The sequence below is a fragment of the Anolis sagrei genome, chromosome 1 (genome assembly GCF_037176765.1).
Source record: "Anolis sagrei isolate rAnoSag1 chromosome 1, rAnoSag1.mat, whole genome shotgun sequence".
Lineage (NCBI taxonomy): Eukaryota > Metazoa > Chordata > Lepidosauria > Squamata > Dactyloidae > Anolis > Anolis sagrei.
The window spans coordinates 220305137-220331504 of NC_090021.1; the positions used below are offsets into that span (position 1 = coordinate 220305137).

The 26368-nt window shown below is 39.2% G+C and overlaps 1 protein-coding gene across 3 annotated transcripts in view; it reads left to right on the forward strand.

The window, feature by feature from the left end:
- The window catches only part of MYLK (myosin light chain kinase), a 250329-nt gene that overhangs the window by 148087 nt on the left and 75874 nt on the right, over positions 1 to 26368 (forward strand). For all 3 annotated transcript variants that reach the window (XM_060774888.2, XM_060774879.2, XM_060774896.2), the window contains 4 exons: positions 1183 to 1380; positions 4701 to 4947; positions 10378 to 10458; positions 10858 to 11900. In XM_060774888.2, coding sequence (XP_060630871.2) covers positions 1183 to 1380; positions 4701 to 4947; positions 10378 to 10458; positions 10858 to 11900 — 1569 coding nt within the window. The remainder of the gene's footprint in view (positions 1 to 1182; positions 1381 to 4700; positions 4948 to 10377; positions 10459 to 10857; positions 11901 to 26368) is intronic.

Below are 26368 nucleotides of genomic sequence, written 5' to 3' on the forward strand. Positions count from 1 at the left end.
AATAATAATAATAATAATCATCATCATCATCATCATCATCTTTATATATATCCTGGCCCATCCCCAACAGGACTCGGAGCACTTTATAGAAAATAAATACAATACCAAAGCAAGAATAAAAACATAATAGTAAAGGTTAAGTCCAGTCATGTCCGACTATGGGGGTTGGATACTCATCTCCATTTCTAAGCCGAACAGCCGGCGTTGTCCGTAAACACCTTCGAGGTCATATAGCCTCCATGACTGCATGGAGTTCCATTACCTTCCCGCTGGAGCACTAGCTATTGATCTATTCACATTTGCATGTTTTCGAACTGCTAGGTTGGCAGAAGCTGGGGCTAACAGCGGGAGCTCATCCCGCTCCCTGGATTTGAACTGATGACCTTTTCGTCTGCAAGTTCAGCAGCTCAGCTCTTTAACCCACTTCGCCACCAGGGGCTCCATAAAAACATAATGCATAACAATAAAACCAAAAACGTAGCAAGTTGAAATCAGTTTAAGTAGTAGTAGTAGTAATTTAATTGATTAGCCCTTAGGCCATATCGCAATAACAAACAGAATAACAAGGCCTGACAAGACCTGATCACACTCCACGTAGAAAGTTAAAATAAGACACTTATAATAATACAGTAATACATATGATAAGACATGATAAAACTGATAAACTGATCAAGCTGAGTATATACATCATATTTCATTATCACCCCTACAATTTACCCCAATCAGAATTCCAGAATTCCATGGTGAAAGCAGTATAGAAATGAAATGTCATTATACTCTATATATTTTGTTAGAAATATTTTCAGAAAACCAGGGTAAAAGGAGAGCAGACAGGAGAAATGTCCACAAAGACATTGCAGTGCTTGAACAGAGGATGTGCTTTTGGTGGAGAAGCAGAATCAATAAGTTGATCAGGCATATGCATAGTAAGTGACAAAAGTCAAGGGTACAGGAAACCAAGCACACATAGCATTTGTGAGCACTCAGATATTCCCTCACAGTAACCCATACCAGAATCTAGCTCCGAGCAAGTCTTTTTTCAAAAATTATGGTTAAAGAAATTCCAAGTGAATTGCTTGGTCCTCCTTATCTTACGGCTGCACTTGGCTCAGTAGAATAGCTCACACGCTTCCGCTGCTGCTTTTGGTTTATCTCAAAGCCTTGTGTTTTGTTGTGGCTCAGCTAATCCACCTCCTGAAATAATTTGGCTGCACAATGGGAAAGAAATCCAGGAAACTGAGGATTTTCATTTTGAGAAGAAGGGCAATGAATATAGCCTGTATATCCAAGAGGTATTCCCTGAGGACACGGGAAAGTATACCTGCGAGGCCTGGAACGACCTAGGAGAAATTCAGACTGAAGCAATACTGACGGTGCAAGGTAAAAAAAAAGATAAATAAATAAAAACTTCCTGCTTTAGAGCATATTTTCAGTTACACATGAATGCACTCTGTTCAGCTCAGTGATCTTTTTTTTTTCAAAGAGAAAGTATAGAGAATTTAGTCCAATCTTACGATCCTGGAGGATGTTTGTCCTGCTGCAAAAAGAAGCTCATTCTTCTGCCAATCAAGGATCTGTTCTGATCTCTATGGCAAGATCAGAATAATTTAAGTATTAGATCATGATACAGATAGTCCCCAAGTTATGAACAAGATAAGTTCTGGGGGTTTGTTCTTAAGTTGAATTTGTATGCAAGCCAGAACAGATATATTTTAAATGCAACTCCAGACACGCATACACATACACATATAAGCTGTGGATAGCATAGGGACAGTTAACAGCCCCATAGTCTTTGTTTTGCTGTCTGTGCGCCTGTTCAGAAGATTTCACTTCACATTCTGACCCTGTGATAATTGAATTTTGAAAAATGTGGCTTGTTGTGGAGACAAGGATTGGTGACAAAGTTTCAGTGGAGACACCTTTTCCCCATGATAACTCTTCCAGGAGTGAATTTCCCACTCAAGGGGTAGATTTCTCTCACTTCCTGTTGTCTCAGCCCTGTTCTTAACTATTAGTTGTTTGTAAGTCAGATGTTTATAACTTGGGAAGTGCCTGTATATTCATGTACTGTATATTGTGTGTGCCAACACAGATGCTGAAACTCTGAGAATAGGATTGTTTGATATGAGATGAGGAAATTCATCTAATAAGCAGCTTTAAAATATAGTGCTTTGTAATAAAAACGGTACTTCAAGATCAAGGTGCTATCCACGTGTATTATATTGTTCCTTTTGTCATTGAAAGATTAAATAACAAGTGTGCAGTAGTGTCTCAGAAGAATATAGACTTTATTAGATGTTGCTGTAGCAGTTAAAGTATAATCATAATGCTAAAATATCTTGTGTGTAAGGGCTCGCTGTTACAAGTATGTGAAGTGAGAAATGGATTAAAGTTTAAGGACCATTGCCATAATAGTGAATCTTGCCCCAGCACATCATTTCATATGACCCCCAAGGTTTTCAATGCCAGGGCAACATAGTTACATTTATACAGTCTTACAATAACAACCAGCCTTTCGAAGGCTGATGTGGAACTTTGACAGTTGAACTGATGTTGTCAACCACAATGCAAAACTTTTGTCAGCCAAGGAAATACAAAAATTCACTCTGAACACAAAAATAATCAGGAGGCTGGGGAAAAAAAGGGGGGGGGGGCTTTTACCAGCCTGGTTTGCAAAAGCTCTGCTGACATCCCTAGAGCTTTAAGCATCTTTTACAGTGTTTACTGGTATAACTTATCTTTCTCATGACAGGAAATGTGGGGGCTCATTTTCCAACTTCTAAAATAAGCGTGGGAAGAGAAATCACACTCTATTCCTCATTTTTCCTTGCCCTCCCCCCCCCCCCCCCCCAATAATAGATCTATGTTGCTGGAAGGATTTTGAGTGTTATAGTCTGGAAAAAAGTAAATTTTCCAGTTTGTAGTTATATTGAGTATCAAAACTCTATGCTTCATTGTTATTGTTTTAAAGTATCACCATAATGACAAATATGTTTGAGTTCATTGTGGCTGCCAGGAATTCGTCAGGACATGTTTTGCAGATAAAATTTCTAAAAATTACTTGTTGAAGCAGCACTTTCAGGGAGAGCCATAATATCAACACAAATAAGCAGAAGGAACTAGTCCAAAGGGGAAGTATGTCTCAGCCTCCCACCAATGAGTTATAACTTTATGGACAGAGGTTGCAAACAGACAGACCCACCCCACTGCAGTATCAGAGAGAAAAGGAATCACAAGGAGTAGCCATTAAAGTAATTGCATCAAAGTTGCTTCTTGAATATATTGTAATTCAAAGTAGAGATGAACAAATAAGATATTTTTTAAAAAAAAAAATCAAATGATGCTCCTTTGGTCAAGTTAATCAGATATTCCTTTCACTTTTGTGACCATTCATCATATGTATATGTCAGTGAATTTGGCTATGGGTTACTGTGAATTTTCCGGGCAGTATGCCCATGTTTTAGAAGCATTCTCTCCTGATGTTTTGCCCACATCTATGGCAGGCATCCTTAGATATCGTGAGGTCTGTTGAAACCTAGGCAAGTGAGCTTTATATATCTGTGGAATGTCCAGAGTGGGGAAAAGAACTCTTGTCTGCTTGAGGCAAGTGATGCAGTTGGCCACCTTGATTAGCACTGAAAAGCCTTGCAGCTTCAAAGCCTAGCTAGGGGGTACTTTGTTGGGAGGTGTTAGCTGGCCCTGATGGTTTCATGTCAGGAATTCTCCTGTTTTTGAGTGTTTCTCTTTCTTTACTGTCCTGATTTTAGAGTTTTTAAAACACTACTAGCTAGATTTTGTTCATTTCCATGGTTTCCTCCTTTCTGTTGAAATTGTCCACATGGTTGTGGATTTCGATGTTGCCTTTGGTGGTCCCTATGTAGACTTGTCCACAGCTGCATGTCATACAGTAGACTCCTGCAGAGGTGAGAGGATCCCTCTTGTCCTTTGCTGAACATAGCATTTGTTGGATTTTCTTAGTGGATCTGTAGATAGTTTGTAGGTTGTGTTTCTTCATCAGCTTCCCTATGTAGTCAGTGGTCCCTTGATGTATTGTAAGAATATTTTCCCTCTGGATGGATCTTTGTCTTTACTCTTGTGCCTTGTTCTTGGCCTTGCAGCTCTTCTGATGTCTGTGGTGGAGTATTTGGCATTATTGATTGATTTATATATTTCTCCTTTGCTTTATATCAAAAGGAACTTAGGGCTGCTAGCAAATAACACAAGGTATGGAAAGTTACTTTCAAGGACTTGCTTTTTGGATCTGGGATTTTAGGCCAGGCCAGATGCACTCACCCCGTTTTCCTTTGCTGTTTGCATTAATATGAGCAATTGTTAGTAACAATTGCTACCTGAGTTTCCCAAGCAGAATTGAAAGCTTTCCTCTGCAGTGATAGTGTGCATATTCCTTTCCATCGTCCTACTCACTCATGCTGCACCAGCCAGACAGTGTATTTTCTCTGTAGGTCACAAAAGCTCTATGCTAAACATTTTCTCCATGAGAAAAAGGGCCACAATTTGACACAAATGTGAAGATGGCAACCTCAGGATTAATAATTTTATTGTAGCACCTGTGAGACCAATTGAGAGAAAGAAGTTTGTCTCAGAGGTACTACATGATCCATTTGTATATTGATCCAAATAACAGGGCTGTTTCTTTAAAAACTACCTATTTGGTTACATTTTCTCTCTTTATGTTGCAGAACCTCAGGATGGCATTCAACCATGGTTCATTAGCAAGCCAAGGTCAGTAACAGCACCACCTGGGCAGAACGTCCTTATTTCTTGTGCCATTGCTGGAGACCCCTTCCCTACGGTTCACTGGTTCAAAGATGGGCAGGAAGTGACTGCAGGAGGAAGCTATGAATTTCTACAGAATGAAGACATTTTCACATTGATTATAAGGAATGTGCAAATCTGTCATGCTGGCCAGTATGAAATACAGCTCAGGTAAGTCAAGTGCAGAAGCACAGTCTGTTTTGAAGAGAAGCTGCTGAATTCCATCCTTTCTGGTCATTTTTCAGATGATATGTAATCTTCTGAGGGTGCAGTGTTATTCATAATGGGAAATACATTGGGAGATAAGGGGATTTTATAGATAATGTCTGGCCTTGTGTGGAAGACCAGCAATGCATACCAGGTGCTGTAGACTATGAAATTCATGGAGTTGCCATAAGTCAACAGGTATCTTTTGAAGGCATTCAGACATATAGTTTTCTCACTCTAGCTACAGAAAACATTTAGGATGCCGTTTTTTTCTTTAGAAAACTGGAATGGAACAAGATCAACAGGTTTCCCTACACACACATTTTTTTTTTGACTCGCACACTGTCTTTGGGATGATTTGATTGTTTCCTTGTTATTTTAAAAAGAGTATTTTGAAAGAAGACTTTGTAATTTGAGTCTTTATTTTAAGGGTGTATAGATGGCTTAAACTTTGATTTGGCACGCTGTAATTCTCCAGAGTACAGAAAAGGGACTTGTTTATTCGTTCAGTTGACTCTTTGTGACCTCATGGGCTAGACCATGCCAGAGCTCCCTGTTGACCATGGCCACCCCCAGCTCTTTCAAGGTCAAGCCAGTCACTTCAAGGATAACATCCATCCAACTTGCCCTTGGTCAGGCCCTCTTTTTTTTCCTTCCATTTCCCCCAACATCATGATCTTCTCCAAGCTATCCTGTCTTCTCATTGTGTGCCCAAAGTCTTTCATCTTTGCCTCTACTATCCTCCCCTACAGTGAGCAGTTGAGCTTTATATCCTGGAGTATGGACTGGTTGGATCTTCTTGTGGTCCAAGGCACTCTCAGAATTTTCCTCCCGCACCACAGTTCAAAAGCGTCTATCTTCCTTTGCTCAGCTTTCCCTATGGTCCAGCTTCCGCATCCATAGATTACTATGGGGAATACCATTGCTTTAACTATGCGGATCTTCATTACCAGTGTGATGTCTCTACTCTTGACTATTTTATCAAGATTGGTCATTGCTCTCCTCCCAAGAAGTAAACGTCTTCTGATTTCCTGGCTGCAGTCTGCGTCTGCAGTAATCTTTGCGCCTAGAAATACAAAGTCTATCACGGCCTCCACGTTTTCTCCCTTTATTTACTAGTTACCTATCAGTCTGGTAAGGTAAATTACTGATTTACAAATATTTTGGAACATATTTTGAATTAGAGCTTGAAGTTCAACACAAAAACACATACACACATTCCTTCTGGGCATTCTGTTTTAAGTGAGGGAAGGTTTCAGGGTTACAAGAAATCCACAGCCAGTCTATTTTCTGGCATTGGTTCAACGGGTAAAGTTCACTCCATAACATCAGCCATTCCTTTGCATGATTTGAAGATTCCAAATACTTACTTAATATCCTTATCATGATTTCAAATGAAGTTCAGCCTAAATTCCTTATGTAAAGATTTAATAAAACCAAATATTGAAGCACTTCTATACACATAGAGTTTAAAATACATTTAAAACATAATTAAGAAGATACAAGACCACCACAGTGAAATCACCCTTCTGCCACTGATTTAAAAACCAAAGGCCTGCTGGTAGAAAGAGAGCACAGAGGAGTCAATCTAAGACAGTGGTTCTCAACCTGTAGTTCCCCAGGTGTTTTGGCCTACAACTCCCAGAAATCCCAGCCAGTTTACCAGCTGTTAGGATTTCTGGGAGTTGAAGGCCAAAACATCTGGGGACCCACAGGGTGAGAACCACTGCTCTAAGAAGTTTCTCTCCTGTGTTCTCACCAAATACAGGCAGTCCTTGGGTTATAAATATCAGACTTAAAAACTACTCATAGTTAAGAACAGGGGTGAGACAACAGGAAGTGAGAGGAATCCATCCCTAGGAAGGGAAGTTCACTCCTGGAAGAGGTAGCATGGGAAAAAGGTGTCTCCACTGAAGTTTTATCACTAATCTTTGTCTCATCAACAAGCCAATTTTTTCAAAATCCAATAACTGCAGGGACAGAAAGTGAGGTAAAATATTCTGAAGAGGGATATGGACAGCAACACAAACACCATAGGGTTCCCTATGCTATCCTTTCCTACGCCATCCAGAACTATATATATCTGGAGTTACACTTTAAAAATGTACCTGTTCTTCCAAATTCAGCTTAAGAACAAACCTCCAGAACCTATCTTGTTCATAATTTGGGGACTGCCTGTATGTCTGTGACCAAGGGAAAGCCCTCTCCAATTGATCTTAAAACACAAGCAGGATGGTGTAGGTAAGGTAGTTAAAGGTAAGGGTAAAGGTTTTCCCCTGACATTAAGTCTAGTCTTGTCCAACTCTGGGGGTTGGTGCTCATCCTCATTTCTAAACCGAAGAGCCAGCGTTGTCCATAGACACCTCCAAGGTCATGTGGCCGTCATGACTGCATGGAGCGCCGTTACCTTCCCACCGGAGCGGTACCTATTGATCTACGCACATTTGCATGTTTTCGAACTGCTAGGCTGGCAGAAGTTGTGGCTAATGGCAGGAGCTCACCCTGCTCCCTGGATTCGAACCTGTGAGCTTTTGGTCAGCAAGTTCAGCAGCTCAGTGGTTTAACCCACCGTGCCACTGGGGGTTACAGTGGTTCAAATATACTCAAATCAATTGTAATAGTTAATCTTTCCCTTCCTTTCCTTTTCTTTCCCTTCCCTTCTTTTCCCATTCCTTCCTTCCTTCTGTGAAGGTTGTTGATGTTAGGGGTTTCTCATTCCCAGAAACATTTTATAATCCCGCACAGTCTTCCTTTGCTGCATATGTGTTTACTCTCCATTTTTTTCTAGAATTGCATTCTTTAAAGGACACTATTGAAAAAATTAAATGTTTTTTTTTTACTTCTTTTTTTAAAGCATGTTCAGATTTTTTTCCCTTCAGGCAATGCAGATCAAATATAAAACCATACTCCCTGGTATGGTCCTGGCAAACATAGTTCTTCAGCTTCCTACTGATAATATCATTACACGCTATTTACTGTGCTTAGGTGTATTGCCTTATTTGGTTAATATTTTTTATTTTGTTTAACCTATGTGGCTTTTGGAGCCTGGGATACTTCTAAACTAAAAGCCTTATGGCACTACCTTTTCAGTTTTAGTTTGATCAGTGAAACGTTCAAAATAAAACTGTCTTGCATTACCTAACCCTGTTTATGGAAACTACCTAAAAATTAGCTCCATTGTACTCTGTATGCTTTATTGCCAGAGACATTTGTAGTGATGAAGCCTTAGGGTTCCTTGTTAAATTTTATTGCCATTAGTACTACATACTTCTGTTTTTTTCTTTTGTATGCCTTACAGTCATTCCCAACCTATGACAACCATAAGATGAACCTGTCACAGGGTTTTCTTGGCAGGATTTGTTCAGAAGAGACTTGCCATTGCCTTTTTCTGAGGCAGAGAGAGTGTGACTTTTCCATGGTCACTCTATGGTCTTTATGACCGAGCGAGGATTGGAACCCTATTCACCAGAATCGTAGACCAGTGCTACGATTTGTGTCAGGAGCAACTTGAGAAGCTGCAAGTCGCTTCTGGTGTGAGAGAATTGGCCATCTGCAAGGATGTTGCCAAGGGGACGGCCAGATGTGTTACCATCTGATAGGAGTCTTTTCTTATGTCCTTACATGAGAAGCTGGAGCTGACAGATAGGAGCTCATCCCACTCCCTGGATTTGAACCATTGACCTTTCGGACAGCAGTCCTGCTGACACAAGGGGTTTAACCCATTGCGCTATCAGGAGCTCCAAAATATATTTTCTAGATAGAGGTTTGGGGACTTCATTCTTATGTTTTAGCCTGAACTGGGTTGGTCCCTGGGGTAGACAGAATCACTTGCTAAATGGTCTGTCATCCTATAGGTCCACTGCTCGAGTGGGTCTATTGTAGTTTGTTCTCATGAGAAGATTCGGTCCTTAATGTGATAGGTTTTGGAAGGGGCTGGTTTTTTTTTTTCAGCTTCAGGTGTATGCAGATTTGCCCTGTGCACTACCAAGTAGATTTCTTGTGAGAGAATGTGACCCTTGACAGAAAAAAATTGTCACACATATTTTAGATATAATAGGCTAAATTAGCTTTTTCTCAACAATTTTCTGAAGGAAGTTTGGAAATAGTTTTCAGGTTTACAATGTAAAGAAAGGCTTACAAAGAACCCTGGTTAAGAACCCCTGATATAAATTGTTATATGGATGTAGAGGCAATTGTTCAGTTCAAGGCTAAAGTAAGATAAGTATGAGGTTTCTTCTATCTGTCCATCAGTGTTTTGAGGAATCTTTTAAGATGTAACCGTTGTGAAAGCAAAATGGGCTTCACTTTAAAAGAATACAGTTCCACGTGGCCTTATTTCTGCATTCAGTGTCCAGAGACTGTTTCCAGAGGGAGAAATCTTGTATATTAAAAACCTTCCAATCTAGTTGTAGTGTTGGGCTTCAACAGAAACCCTTTGAAAATCCGCCGTCTGGTAAAATATCTCTTCTGCCTTCAGCAGTTGGTGAGGGATCAAGGCATCTTTCTATGTCTTTCTTGACTTTCTCTAATAAAGAATTCCTCAGGATGTAGTAGCATTGTTTATACAATTGCCTGAAGACATGAAATCTGATTTGCTTTTTTGTTTTTTAGCGTCCTTTGGGGGAGAGGATCTATTTGAAGATGTATCTGCTGTGAAGCATAACATGGCAATGGGGGTGGACGGGTGGGAAGAGGGGGAAAGTATTTTAATGACTTCTTTAATGGGAGTCATTTCCAACAAGCATCTCTGGCATTCCTCTGCAAAAGGAAGAATAAGTGCTCAGCACCATATATGGTGACACTTCTTTATTTTATTTTATTTTTTTAATATAAACATGCAGAGTCTGAAACAATCCATGTGGATTGATTGCTCTGTTTGGAGAGGAAGGGAAAGAGAGGGCAGGCAAGGGAAAACGGGGAGGGACCACTGCCTTCAATGTCTCCATTCTAAGGAAATTAAACAAATGGCTTCGTATAAACAAACACCGGAGAAAGGTTCGGAGAAATTTTAACCATTTGCAAAATACTTTTTTTCCTTGTTTGATATTTATTTTCCTTTAGTTGTTTATTTGGTGGGGGGGGGGGGTCCTTTTCCGCTCCCAGCTACCCCACAGCTTAGTCTTGAAGCAGGCTAGCAATACCTCTACAGCGTGCTTTTCTCTAATTATATGAACTACACATGGACAGGGAGAAACGTTTGGGAGGAGGGGATCATTGTTTCCTTCTAGCCAATGATAATGAACATAGCTGTATCAACTGTGATATGGGGCTGGGTAAGGGAACATTTAAGCATGGTTGAGCAGGCTGATTTTTTCATATGCTTTTCATTTTCTCTGAGAGGAAAAGCAGCTTTTCTGACTGATTCTGAATTCATTTTCTTCCTTTTTTTTAAAGGAACCATGTTGGAGAATGCAGCTGTCAGGTGTCTTTAAAACTGAGAGAAAGTGCAGTTTCCAAAGGAGAGATACACAGCAAGTGAGTACAGTTCCCAGGGACTTACATGGGTGGGTTCTATTTTTTGCTCTCCTAATTCTCTTCTCTTCTAGACTTGGGTTGGCTGCTGTTCAGCCTAATCCCTGAATGTGACCCAACACATTGTTTTCATCATACTGCTGAAGCAAACTGTACCTTGTCACTGTGGAATACTTTTTTATTTTTATTTTTTAAGAATGGTGCCCTTATATGGTTCCTGAAGTCATCAGTGATGCAATAAACTAATGGAGCATGTTCCTCTAATCAGCCTTCTCTGTAAACATATTTTGTCCTGGCTCTGAGGTGGTTCCCGGATATTTTAAACCAACTCTTAGCTTGCTCTCTCTTTCTCTGCTCCCTCCCCTTCCCCCTCCCCAACACCCAATCCTTCTCTGCTTGCAGTGGGAGGCAGACAGAGCGAAGAGATGCTAATAATCACAATGCACTGACATTTGGAAGCATTGGTGGCTCCAGAAGGAATACCATTGAAACCCAGCAAGTTGAGGAAGAGCAGGAGGACGTCCGTGGGGTGCTTAAAAGGAAAGTAGAAACTCGAGAGAGTACAGAGGAGAAGCTGAGGCAACAGGAGGCTGAGCAGATTGACTTCCGTGACATTTTGGCAAAGAAAGTCAGCACCAAAAGTTTTTCTGAGGAGGAGCTGAAAGAAATCCCAGCTGAACAAATGGACTTCCGTGCCAACCTGCAGCGGCAGGTCAAGCCCAAGACCTTGTCTGAAGAGGAAAGGAAGGTCCATACTCCTCAACAGGTGGACTTCCGGGCTGTGTTGGCTAAGAAGGGCACACCTAAGCCTTCCTTGCCAGAGAAGGCGCCAGCTCCTAAGCCAGCTGCTCCGGATTTTAGATCTGTACTTGGGGCAAAGAAAAAAGCACCTACTGAGAATGGTGGCCTAGATGCCCAAGCTCAGAATGCCAACGCCAGCGTGGAAGCACAGAAACCCGGCCCTATCTCCAAAGCATCAGATGCTGGCACCAACTCTAAGAATCCACCAGCATCCAAACCACTGGACAATAAAAATGCCACCTCTAAAGTACCAGGCACGAAGATAGTTTCGGAAGCCAAAGATGCCGTTTCCAAATCTAAAGCTCAGAATGCCATTATTAACTCTGAAGCACAAGGTGCAAGCACCAACTCTGAAATACCGCATCCCAAACAGGGAGAGAAAGAGGAGAATGACATCAGCTGCAAAAGTGGTTGCCTACCAATAGCAGATGGACAGTTAAATGAAGAGAAAGTAAAGGATACCAGAACAGAGCCTAAGGGGTCAGCACCATCCTTTACTGAGAAGCTGCAAGATACCCGTGTGGCAGAAGGTGAAAAATTAGTCTTGCAGTGTCAGGTTTCGTCAGATCCACCTGCTACAATCACCTGGACTTTGGATGGAAAGGTCATCAAATCATCAAAGTTCATTGTCCTCGCCCAAGAAGGTAATGAGCAATTGGCAAGCCAGCCACATGGCATGCTGCTGTTGTAGCTTATTGATTAAGTCTATTTCTTTTTAAACTTGCTATCGATATCATTATACTTCATTCTTCCTGTAAAATTGATCTCTACGTGCCAGTTGTTACCCTATAGGAAACAAAGAACAGTCTTACTAACCATGTTTTTTAGAGGTACATTTCTAACAACTTGTAAATGGTTTTTTCCCCCCATACAGCTTCTTGTTTAAGTTTCTGATCTGGATTAAGATTTCTGGGACTTAATGGGGAACTAGTCTGTAGGGCAGTGGCAGCATATCACATTAGGTATCTGGAATAACAGTCAAATTAATTCATAACTTAGGTTCATGCTAAGGCTCGTGCCTGGGAACTCTGTGAGAAAGAAAATGGATTTGAGTTTATTTATATGGTTCTATAGTTTTGGCCGGGAATATGATCCTTGTGATAATAGTTAAGGGACCTGATTCTCTCAATATCTACTGTAGTTGCTATTAATGAAAATACTGATGCACAAACTAGTTCTTGAAACGATAGATAGATAGATAGATAGATAGATAGATAGATAGATAGATCTAGGAAATTATTTTACATCAAATAATAGCCTGTTTTCATAACATATACAGAATCAAAGCTATGTCATCTAGCTGTCATCTATCATCTATAGAGTCATCTGCTATATGTGTCGAGCTATATTTACTGGGGGTATTAAATCAGTGTTAGAGAACAGCACAGAATAGATTTAATACATTGAAATGGTTCAAGTTCTTAGAAATATGAAACATAGGAAAGGAGAAGACAGTCTGGTGCCCTCACGTATTTTGTATTGCAGCTCCCACTTCTCTTGGGTCCAGTAGTCAGATATTGGAGAAGTGACACGGAAAAACTAGGCTGCAAGGAGGCAACACCTACTTTACTCCCTTCTGCTCCTTTTCTGTATCCAGAGGGATAATGAACAAGCATGTATGTGGTAACATTTAGCCATAAGAGGAGAAGGAGATCTAGTGGTTTCTTAGGCCCCCTTCCACACAGCTGAATAAAATCCCACATTTTCTGCTTTGAACTAGTGTGGGCTCAGATGACCCAGTTCAATGCAGATATTGTGGGATTTTCTGCCTTGATATTCTGGGTTATATGGCTGTGTGGAAGGGACCTTAGAGATGGAGCTTGTTTGGTCGGGGGTGGGGGGGGATCCAATCAAAGATTTTTGTGGTCACTGGTCACCTCTCCCAGATGGTGGTGCACAGCTTCTCAGTCAAAGAAATCAGGCTTGGACCTGGGTCTTTTCACTCCACGATTATAGCACTCTTATCTATTTTAGATGCTATGGCAACTACCTATGAACTCCTGGGGTTTGATCAGAGGTACTTGAGGACCATTTGACTGAGGGTTCCTAATGCCCTTCTCTAAACTACAAATCTCAGGATTCTTTGGGTTGCAGCCATACAACTGAAGTGGAATCATAACATAATAACTGTGTTGTGTGGAAAAGCCTGTGAAAATAAATTGGTAGAAGTATATCTTTGCTTTGCTTCTCAATAAGTTCCACATATGTTTTATTGAAACAAAGGCCTTGCCATATTTTGAGAGAGTGTGATGACTATTGTCAGAATATTGTTGAAGGCTTACATGGCTGGAATCACTGGGTTCTTGTAGGTTTTTTCGGGCTATATGACCATGTTCTAGAGGCATATTGTCAGAATGCTGATGTGCATCATTGGACTTGATTGACCTGAATTTCAGTGCTCTGTCAGCAAAAATGTGCTGATGGTGGTTATGATTGTTCAGGTGTAGTTATAATATTCTCTTTATTTTAATTCTATTTAATCACAACATTTTGTCATTGATTTTTATTTGAAACAACAAGAGAAAGGTATCTTCTTTTTAAGCCTAGCTTTTCCTTAAGAGGTAAACCTGTGCCTGGGCTACACTACTTGATACTGTAGATGAGCTCTCACATTGTAGCATACTCCTCTCTGGAAGAAATCTGCATACTAAGCTAGGTCTCCAGGAGGATAGTTACATAACTTTTCCTCTACTACTATGTAGTTTTCTACATAGAAATCAGGGTCTTATTTCGGTATGGAAGATCATTTCATCACATGACACACTATTGACAATCAAAAGATGGCACAGTTTTGACCCTTGCTTTCCATCTCATTGAGAACAAACCCTTAAACAGTCTCTGCATCATTTATTTGTGATACCACATATCTTGCTGGCATGCCAATTTACTTATGAACTTTTCCCATTATAGTGAACCCTGCTGCATGCACAATGGAGGACCTTCTCAAAGTGACACCAGAGGCACTCCAAGTGGCCAGCTTCTGGTCAAATGGCATTTAGTACAATGCCAAGTTTTTTAACTTTGTTTGTGTTTTCAAAAACATTATAACTGTATCCTCAATTCAAATCTGACACACCAAATAAATAAATATTGTATATGCCACCTAGCTGTGGTTTGAGATAACAATTAAGCATAGTCTCAGTTCACACCCAGAGAATGACATGGAAATAATTCTTATAAATAGCTGTCTACCTTACATTATTGCAGCCTGAATTTTCCAATGTCCAGTTCACAGAAGAGGTAACTCTTGCAAACAGTCTGTTAAGTGATTTATCTAACTTGCAGCACAAGCTTCCATTTCAATTGATCTTAAAACTAAATTCTTTTTAAAATATATAATTTACTTTAAGCTGAATGGTTCATGTCTTTGCTAAATTAGCTCTTCTTAGCTAGGCACTGCTTTTTGCACAGAATATATGCCTGATAGTATAATTGTACAGGTATTGTAGCCATAAAATTCTGTTATCAGCCCCAAAACTTCATTGATAATACTGTTTTTTATCACAGTGAAATATGTTATGGACAATCTAGTTGCTGAAAGTTGTAATCTGGCCACTGAAACCTTTAGCTAAATAATGTTTGAGTTACAACAGTTTTAAGTATTTACATAAAATTGCAGAAGTCACTTGCTGTGGGATTCGTCTCTTGCTTTGTGTGACTCCACAGCTGAAAAAAAAAAACCCCTGTTCAAGCCCTCAATAACATACAACAAAAGAGGTCTGTATAGCAGAAGGATGTTCTACTAAAATAATAGGTGCCAACCTTATTCCATTAATGAAAATGTTTTTAAGAGACCCTTACCTTCAATGAATGCATATACATTTATGGGAGGGGTTAATCACATACCCACCCCTCTGATACAACTGCCAATGCTGTTGTGTTATCAGTCCACATACAAAAGTTGTGAACCCATTGTCCAACTCATTTTAAAGCAGAACTGTAGCTTTAGAAATGTATTTCTACTTTAAATAAGGCACACCTGGTTGCAACTTTTTTGTTTGCTTTTTTTGCACCACTGAAATTCAGTAGCTGTTTTGTGGTATAATTAACTTTCCTCACTACCATGCCACCAAAACTCAATTCTGTAACATAAAGCCATCTCTGGTACATTTGAAAGATCCAATGTGTTACACCCATTCCTGGGAAATAGCCAACCTCTAGTTGATGTATAAAACCTGCAGTTATCATCTGTATACTATGTACCTTAGTGAACCTGAAATACTGTGTCCAGTTCTGAGCACCACAATTGAAGGGAGATGTTGACAAGCTGGAATGTGTCCAGAAGAGGGCAGCTAAAAGCTCAAGGACCTGGAGAAACAAGCCCTATGAGGAGCGGCTTAAAGAACTGGGCATGTTGAGCCTGCAGAAGAGAAGGCTGAGAGGAGACATGATGAGGGCCATGTATAAATATGTGAGGAGAAGTCCTAGGGAGGAGGGAGCAAGCTTGTTTTCTGCTGTTCTGGAGACTGGGACGTGGAACAATGGCTTCAAATGACAGGAAAGGAGATTCCACCTGAACATGACGAAGAACTTCCTAACGGTGAGAACTGTTCATCAGTGGAACTCTTTGCCGCTGAGTGTGGTGGAGTATCCTTTTTTGGAGGCCTTCAAACAGAGGCTGGGTGGCCTTCTGTTGAGGGTGCTTTGAATACAATTTTCCTGCGTCTTGGCAGGGGGTTGGACTAGATGACCCACAAGGTCTCTTCCAACTCTGTGATTCTGTGAACACCTGAAAGCTGTCTGTGCAAAGAGAAAGGGGGGATATATATTCAATAATAAATATATAGTACTGCTAGACGGTCTTCCTAAAGCTCATTTGGAGTCCCCAACAGTTATCTTTTACCATATAATTTTTATTACAAAATATATGTGGAATGGGGAAGGGTACAAGAGTGATATAGAACAGGGTCATTTTAACAGTGGGTTGTTGTAGGTTTATTCGGGCTATATGGGCATGTTCTAGAGGCCTTCTCTAGAACATGGCCATATAGCCCGAAAAAACCTACAACAACCTAGTGATTTCAGCCATGAAAGCCTTCGACAAGTCATTTTAACATCTTGCATCTTCATCATCTTCAATTGTTATACAAAAAAGGTTTCTATGATGTTAAAAAGGGGGGGGGGGAGAAAGACTTCGTTTTCTAATCTAAAACAGAAGAAAAGATACGCGAGCGCATAGTACCTATTCTGTCTCTGCTATCTTTTTCATAGTAATAAAAATATATTCTTTTTGTCATAAAACTTATCTCTGGTAGATTAGCTTTCCAGAATCCTTGGATATCATTGGGGATTTTGTTATTCTTGACAACAATTCTCTATTTTTTTCTTGTTATTCCTACATCTCTGCACTACTTATTTTCCCTTAATTCTATAAAAAAACCCCAATATTTTCATTTTCTTTTCTTCTGACTGTATAAACTTCATTAGTTTGTCCAACTCTGCCATGTTCAAACTTTTTGTAATCCATAAATCTTGTGTGGGAATTTATTCTTGTCTCCAAGTGAAAGTATTAAAAATCCTTTCTGCAGTCACTATGTATAAAAAGAGCATCAGGATTTTTTTTGGTAGTGTTGAATTTGTTAGTCCCAACAGAAAGACTTCTGGCTCTAGTGTACTTTAATTTTTAAGATATTTTCAATGATCTTATGAATTATAATCCAGATTTTCTTTTTTCTTTTTTGCTTTAGGACATGTCCATCACATATGGTCAAAAGTTCCTTCTTTTTTAATGACATTTCCAATAAACTTTTTTTTAAAAAAAATGATTCTGTCTTTGCTAATCCTTCCAGCCTCATGTACCAGCTATACATCATCTTGCAGAAATTTTCTCTTAGTCCATGGCATCTTACGTATTTAATATTTGTTTTCCACATTTGTCTAGGTGGATATTATGGCTCGCATTCTTTGAATCATCCAGTCTTTGATTAAATGTACTTCTGTGTCTAATTTTAATAATATTTGTATAGGCTTTTGCGATTTGTTTTTCCATGGACTGGAAGAAAATATTATTTATTTCATTATCTTTCTAATTGATGCCTATCTTCTTATCCATTTGATGACTTTCTTGTAGTTATCCATATTGAAACCATGAAAATTGCATACCCACTTGTTATAATTGCCTTGGATATTTTTTTTTGTGAGCTTCATTTTGTTGTCCAATTAATACCTATTTATGGGTGGACCATTGGTCTCTCTCGTTATCTCTGGCCAATGGAAGGCTTCTTTGGTAGATGTCCAAAAAGGTAGAGTCTTGATTTGAACAGCTGACTTTTGATCACCTCAACCAAGAGTCTTAGAACACCTTAAAGCCCATAAGTTGTGTGTTGTATGACCTATTGTGAACTTCTACCTAATTTATCAGATGCAGACTCATCAGGGAATGCATCTCATAAAAGTAGACTGAATGCATTAAGAAATGCACCTTTCCACAGATAATGGGTTTTCCTCCAGCTTTATTTTAAACCACAACTTAGTTGACCTGTATAGGAGTAGGAGGGCATGTGTAAGGGAAAAAATGAGCATTGATTTGATTTGATTTCTGACTGGTATCTTTTTCCCAACACTTTTAAATAGCTCAGAACAAAACTTGAGGGAGGCCCTTCATCTCATGTTCTTCTTCCTCAATTCAGTGATGGAAAATAATGTACTTATTAGTAGGTTATGGCCTGCAGTATCTATGCTTAGATGTGGGTGTGGCGAAAGAGAAACATGCCTAGACTTGATGCCTTGTATGGCTGTCATTTCAGACTATCTAGGAGCAACATTTAATAAGGTTTGAGTCTAATCCTCCTGGTTGTCCTCTGCTAAAAAAACGTCTGGTGCAGTAAAGAATAGGTGATTCACTGCTACTTGGGGGGATGACCCACCTTATTGAACTTAAATCCTACAAAGCTGTTTTTGAGTTGTCACTGTATTCTAATACAAAAAGGCTAATCGGAATTAGACTTCAGGCCTTAATTTTGGCCAACTTATACACTTTCTGCCTGAGTTTTCTATTGCTTTAAAATAGTTGTAAAAAATCAAATAAATAGATTTTGCGGAGTTAAAAGGTGTCTTGATTAACCAGATAGGAAAATTTTAGAACAACTATTTAAAAAATATCAACATGATATATAAAAACTGCAGTTGAAAAGCGCTATTTAAAAAAAATTATATACAAGGAAATCAGAAAAAAGTCTTTTTGAAAATGATGCTTGCTACAGCACGAGATCTCAGAGCTTGACCAGTTTTCCCTAATTCTCAGAACAAAGTTAGACTTGGTGTATTATATTTGAATATACTTTGCACAACTGTGGTTAGTACTTAATGTATCATGTTTAATGATATCACAAGGAGTAGTTCCTATGTCTCAGGGTTTGAGCCTGCAGTTTGGAGTAGCCCTGTGACTCATGCAAATGTTTCCCAAAAACTTTTAGTTGGAGCCCAGTTTAGTTCATGTAGTTGTTGTTCATTCATTCAGTCATTTCCGACTCTTTGTGACCTCGTGGACCAGCCCATGCCAGAGCTCCCCGTCACCACTCCCAGCTTTTTCAAGGATGCCATCCATCCATCTTGCCCTTGGTCGACCCCTCTTCTTTTTTCCTTCCATTTTCCCCAGCATAATTGTCTTCTCTAAGCTTTCCTTTCTTCTCATGATGTAGCCAAAATACTTCATCTTTGCCTCTACTATCCTTCCCTCCAATGAGCAGTCGGGCTTTATTTCCTGGAGTATGGACTGGTTGGATCTTCTGGCGGTCCAACGCACTCTCATGTAGATCCATTACAATTGAGGATGTTTAAATGTCTCTTCCAGTGATTGTACAAAATTCAATGAGTCTAAATTGGGATCTGTTCCATAGAGCGTATTTTCATTGGAGTTGGATGATAAGGATGATCATCCTTATCATTTCTATGTGGTTCATCAAGTGATGTCCATGTATACAATCCACTCTTTGGTTGCCTGAAGAACGTATTTGTAGTGAATGAAGAGTTATCTTCTCAAAATTCAATCAGTAACTCCCCTTCTTCATTTCTTGATGCTTGATCAAATTATCCGATCATGTTTGGTTCTGCTCTGTTTCTTACCTTTGTGTTTCAATCACCTGTGATTAACATTGAGTCCTGATTCAACATGTCATCAATTTCCTTCTGACTCAAGCATAAAATCTTTCAGTTTCATCTTTTTCTGCTTCTGTAGTTGATGCACCAAGATTATAGCTATACTGAGGGATTTTCCCTTATTTAGTCAGAGTAGTTTTTGCTGCATCACTCCTCACTATTAATGTCCCCATTTATTCTTAATTTTCATTCCCGGAACAAAACACCAAAAAAGCCCTATTCCACTCTAGCACTCATCTCAAGTATTGCAATGCTTATATGTTCCATTTCATATCATACAATTGTCTAGAATCCCTGATTCATGCTTCTCACATTCAATGATCCTATAATATTATTGTGGAGCTACAGATTTTCCTTTGACCTGTGAGCACATCAACAGCTGAATGTCCTTTCGACTTGAGTCGTTTCCCGTGGTTGTCCTCATTAGCTCATTGAGTTTATCCCAACCTGGCATTTTCACTTGTTTCATTTTGGACTATTTCATCTTAGGGCTTTCAAAGTAAAAGGTCTTAGTTGTGGTCTACTACTTCCTTCATCTGTGCAGATCTGACAAGCATTGGCTATGGCATTATAGCCATTGTCTTTCATAGTTCATTTGTTGCTGTCCAGTAGATGTTTGGCACATTTAGTCTGGCTACTCAGCAAAAATTTGACTGACATTAGAAACCTTGCCAACAGCACTGCTATCGTCAGCACAGCCTTTTGCTTGACAGAAATATACAATTCCCTCACCACAGAAAGATGGTGCCATGGTGATCAATCCGAAAGTCAGCATTTATAAAAGATAAAAACAAAAATATAGCTAATCTAACTTACATTAGCTACTTATTGGTGTGCTTTTTATGTTGGTGTAACACAATTCCAATGTTTTATAAATCAATATAGAAGCATCGTGTTAGAGGCAGCCTTTGAAATTATCTAATCTCCTTTTGAATATTTTGAAGGAGTGTTCTTCTTCACAAAGTTTTTCATAATGTGCTGCCTTATACATCAATATATCCCTATTATTTCTGCTGAAAGTAACCATTTAGATCCAATGTTCTTAAGATCTCTGTTTGATGTACTTTACAAACAGAATTGTCATGTTTGGTAGATTTACACTGTTTAGGAAAATAAAAGATAGGAATGTGATTGATACCAGTAATTATCTGGATAATTTCCAGTTGGTTTCTAAGTCATTGCAAATTTAAAGTAAATGCAGTATGGATTTTGAGTCTGTAACCATTCTTATCACTATTAAAATATATTATTAGAGTGAGTATAGCATCATGTAGTTTTTACTGATTTTCCTAGCACTTGCATCAAGGGATTACTGTTTAATATTATTAAAAATACAAGTGTTTTCCCTTACTCCTTACATCTGTCTAGTACCCTCTTTCTTTCTAGCTTGCCTCTCATTGAGTAGGTAAGATTTCCACAGATTTGGGAAGTGATTATTTTGGAAAACCAGGTGATGATTGTGAAGAACACAGAATCCTGTGCACATTGTGAGATGTTTTCATATTGGGAGATGATAAGGTAACTATCGTTCCAGCCCATCTGGGATTAAGGTTTTTAAGTTCCTTTGATTTTTTTAAAGTTACTAAACAGATGTTTCTCTTCTATGGCTTAATTACTTTGAAAATCAACTAAAGAATAACATCCCTCTTCCTTCAGAGTCCTACTCCCAAATGTATGTCGGTGGGTGGATTTGGGAATTGTTCCTGCTGAGAAACTGTTCTTGGGAAGATTTCCCATGCTGCAATAGAAATAAGTAACCTCTATGATCACAACAGTCCATTGTGTAGCATGTAGTTTTCTAAAAGCAGCACTAACATAGGAGATGAGTTAGCCATGCTGCTTCCTTTTTTATTTTCTTCTGTCATTATGATTGCCCAGCCTCTGGTTACTAGTAGAACTCCATGTTAACATTCCTGTGAGTTGGATAAATGAATCAGCAGATAAATAATACAAGGTAGCCATTTATGTTGCTGTGCTTCAGGGTAGACACATTTGCATGTGTTAGGAACCGAGGCCCCTTTCCCACTACACAATTATAGCACCACCACTCTATTTTAACAGCCATGATTTCATTTTATGGAATCCTGGCATTTGGAGTTTGGGCAGAGGTACCAGAGAAGATCTCTGACTGAGAATTATGAATGCTGCTCCCTCAGCAGCAAAACTGGGATTCTTTAATATGCAGCTATACCAGTTAAAGAGGAGTCAAGAAAGGGTTTCTGTACATTCTGTGTGGATTATACGTCCTTTGAGTAACTAGGAACTGATTGACAGTACCACACACTTCTTCTGGAACTAAAATTTGGAAAATTAGCATGCTTTTGTATTCTATCAGTTGCCACACATATGTTTTATGATATATAAAAACTCACTAGGACATGTTGGATTGCTGAAAGTACCCTGTGTGTGTTTCTGTAGTACAGATGTGATTTTTTAAAGAAAGGAAATGGAATGTATTATTTAATTATTTACTTCATTACTATCCCACTCTTCTCACCCCTCAGGGGACTCAGAGCGCTGTACAACATACATCAAGGCCTCATTATACAAACCATGTGTCTTATTATACAAACCATATAAAACATAACCTCATTATACCTTAATGCCTCATTATACAAACCATATAAAATATAACATAAAATCACTAGAAACAATAGACATATAAATACAATTTAAAACCATTGAACATATTAAAACATTATAACCCCATACACAAATAACACATTGCACCAATCCCTTAATCATAATTTGGCTGCTTCATTTCTAACTGTGTTGTGATAGGATGTTAGGCTGCATCTCTGTCATTTGTCTAACTTGTATAGTGGTGATTCTTAAGACTCTTGGTCGAGTAGCAGCACCACAGCCCATCACTATTATAGCAGCATCGCAATACACCCTACTAGGCCCTCCTTCCTCCCCCTGTCTTGACCTTAAGGTCTTCTTTGGTTCTCTTGGATGGTGCTGTGTGTACTTAGCTAAGCATTCAGTGTCTTAAGACAGTCAAGCTAACTAAACTGGAATCCTCCAAAATGTTTCCTTTTCAGCCTCAGACTTAACTGGTTTTCAGTTTTCAGCATTCTTTTCTATATCTCTTTTCTTCTAAAACTGCACATGGTGCACAGGCCCACAGTTATTGCAGCTGGGCCAGAAGGAAACATATTTTGTTGACCAAGATAGAAAAGTCAAACACAAAAACTATTCTGTTTTGATGCTGTGCATATTTGTATTGAAGTTCATGGACTATCAAGCTGGCAGGAGTTAGAAATTTTGAGCCAAGTTTGTGCTATTTTGGTTAAACCAAACATTGTCTTCATGTAAACCCCAAAACTCCAAGGAGCATTCCTGAGAGTGTGTAATCTTCAATCTCCTTCTAAATGCTCTAGTTGATTGGATCATTCTCATAGCATTGCTGAAGATATTATATTATGGTATATTTTCCCCATAAATACTCTTTTGGGTCTCATACCCAAGCAGAACTGACTGAAGGCATTTCGATGCTCTCTTTGCACAGAGATGCAAACTTAGCAAGACACTGTTAGTTGGTTGACAGCTATATAAACAGATGGGGAGGGGGAGTCAACATTCACAGCGATCTTGTTATTCTCCCTCCTGGGATTTCATTTTGTAAGGTGCCAAGAAATTCAAAATTCCTGACTGGAGTCACCAGACAGAGTTTTCTCAGAACTATGAGAAAAGAATCTCATCTCTGGAGGTCAGAAAGGGCATTGGTGGAGGAAATACCAAATGTTTCACTGAGAGACATTTGGCCTTCCAACCCAGGGAATGAAGCAGTCGGCTGGGTCACAGAATGCAGAAAACCTTTCTGGAACGTTTTGTGTCTGCAGTAAATATAGACCGCTTCCCTTTGTATTTGTCTATTTATTTAAAGGGGAATACATTACACATTAAACACTTCATATATTTTTATGTCTATTCTTTTTTTCTTCTTGCACATGCTCTGTTGAATACAGTTGGCATTTCCTTAGCCCTGTGAGCCTCAAAATGTTGAGTATGTGGGTGTGGGAAAACATCTTTGTGGAACGAGAAAGCAACTCAGATTATTTCAGATATAACAGATTAGGGGAAGCTTTGGCCTAGCGTCTGGATCATGGAAACTCTGGGGAGAGTCTTGTCCAAATTCCAACCCTTTCCACCTCACTCCAGGAGGATTTTATCATTCTTCAGAAGTTGCACAAGGGTTTTTCTATACTTGTTGTCACCCTTCTCCAAAGTTGTAAGGTGAATGGAGCAGAGTGGTGGTGGTGGTGGTGGTGGTAGCATCCTTATCTTTGATTACGTGAGGCTTGCTTTTTCCCATGCCCCTTATTGTGTAATTGGACAGTGATGAGTTCTCACTCTTTACAGAGTCCCAGTGAGAACCCATCACTGTCTGGGTTTGGAGTTTCTGTTTGCATAGAGAAAGTGGAAGGGCTCATTAGAGGGAAAGATAAAAGTGCAACTAAGCACCACCCCTTGACATCATCCAGCCCCGCAGATTGGGCCAGGAGGAAATTCCAAGCCCCACACCAAACCAGTTCCCTGCCTTTTCTTTAGGAAGTTCCAACTTGAGAAGAAGAATCAGTGTGTCTGGTCCAAGTGAGCCTTGGAAAGATGATTCCCATTTGAAACAATATCTTGAGCATAAGAGAAAGAAGCAAGTTTTGTTACTCTTCTCCTTCAGTGTTTTTATCTATCCCAAAAACAAACATGCAGTGTTAGGGCCAACTTCCTCCCAAATAAAAATGGTGAGCAGAAATATTTTTAAAGGTTAGCAGATTGAAACAAGTTCCTTAGGCAGCGGATGTTGAGAAGCACAATTGTCTTCCCAGCAGGTTTTCATGAAGTTTCCAGCTATCTCCTTCTGCTGGAATAAAAAAAAACTGGTCCCCCTAAATTAGCCAACTGCCTTAGGCATGGCACAGGAAGCTAGATGCTTCCTCGTTGGTTGCATTAAACTAAGATTCACTGAATAACTGATGGATTTGAGCTGCACAGGAGGTTTCTTCTTCTTCTTCTTTAAAATGTATTTAGTGTATTTTAATTTTGTTTTTACCACACTGTTACTATTTAATTGTTTTTGTAACTTTTGTATTGCACTTTTTAAACTTGTATAATGTGGGGTGTTAGCTGCGTTGAGTCCCCACGGGGAGGAAGGTGGGGTATAAATAAAGCTGCTGCTGCTGCTGCTGCTGCTAATAATAATAATAATAATAATAATAATAATAATAATAATTCCCTTCAACTGGTTGAATGTCTTGAACCAATTCTAAGTCTTAATGACCCTGAGGAACAACTCATACATAACCACCTTGGTTCTGTTTTTGTCTGTGATATTGAATCATTGATAATCCCTTTCCCCACAGGGATGTTAACCTGTCCATATGCTATTCAAAGCTAAATAATATATTTTTGGCTGGATTTAGACTTTAAAATGTACCTGTTTTGACTTGCATACAAAATCAACTTAAGAACAAACCTACAGAACTTATTTCATTCATAACTTGGGGACTACCTATATTTAATATTTTATTACAGATTGTAAAATAATTTGGCAGTGTACCAATAAGCATAGAGGGTATGCCAAAGTAAAGACAAAAATATGAATTGTTGCGCCACATTAGATTAAAGAGAAATCTAATGCTGGAAATAGAAGTAACTAGGAAATGGAGTGTACACATAATTATAGAGGTACGTTAAAGCAGAATCAGCTCAGGTCAGCCTTTCCCCTCCCAACAAATAATAATATAATTTTATTTCTTACTCAACTCTCCTGATGGCTCGAGGCAAGTCAGAGCACAGTCAAAAACACACAAATACTATAAAAATTCTACAAACACGCATATTAAAATGTTCCATAACAGATATGTATCAAAGCATTTCTATGAAATACACATTAATCACACAGCTCTCTGCAAGTGCTTTCCCAGTTATTTGATGTAGGGGACCAACATTTTTTCCAGCATACCAGGGATCAGTCCTATATTTGTGTCCTTGGACTAAAGTGTTTTTTTTTTTCCCCTTTGGAAATTCACTAGAGACTGGGAGCCAGTGGCTCATGGAATGACATCAGTCTGAAGACCATTATTTTTAATAGCACTGAATTGCATGCATGCATCTATCATGTCATGTAGTTCATATCTATGGTATTAATGGATATCCAGACTGTGCAACTGTTTTGTACCGTGGTGCAGCTATCAGTGTCACTTTCACAGTGACGTTCACAGCTTCTGGAATAGTATTGGCATTGTCTCATTCCATACTACATTATCCCTGATATGCAGAGTGTCTCATCAATCTTTCTGGTATGATTTTCGAGCTGCTGAAGCTTTCACGTAGTGGAACTCCTATCTCGTTTCCACAAGGGTTTTATTATAGTAGAAGTTGTTAAAACACTTTTGTGGGGGGTGGAGTGGGGGAATCAAAAGCACTTTCAAACTTTTTCTCAAAATAAATGGTGAAGTTATTTCACTTACATTTGGAGGGGGTAGAAATAAAAACCCAAGTGAGGATGAGCTGCTGTACCTGAAATATATAGCTGTGGATGAGTATGTTTTTCACTATCAGGAGAATCATCTGCTGGGTGGATCTTGTTGAAGTGTATTTGTGTATCTTAACATTCCCTTCAGCTGGGGACAGGTTTTGGCTGAATCCTTTGTATCAGCTTTCTCGATGTTTGGGGAGCCCAGCATTATCTACACTGACGGGAAGCTTCTTCGACATGTTTTTAAGATAGGAATCATTTGCCTTACCAGGAGATGCAGAGCATTGCATGCAGGACCATTGGTGTCCAAAGCATGCACTCTGCCACCATGACTTTCCCATTCCCTGGAGATTCTGAAGTGGCATCATTTAATGAGAGGTTGAAAACAATATCTTAATGAGTAATATTATTTCTCCACACAACACATTACATTTTGGAATTCCAATTGGCAATGTTATTCCTTTTTCTCTGCTGAACTGTTGATGAGAATTGCATCTTTTGTAGCATAATGACTAGTGATTACACATATTTAAG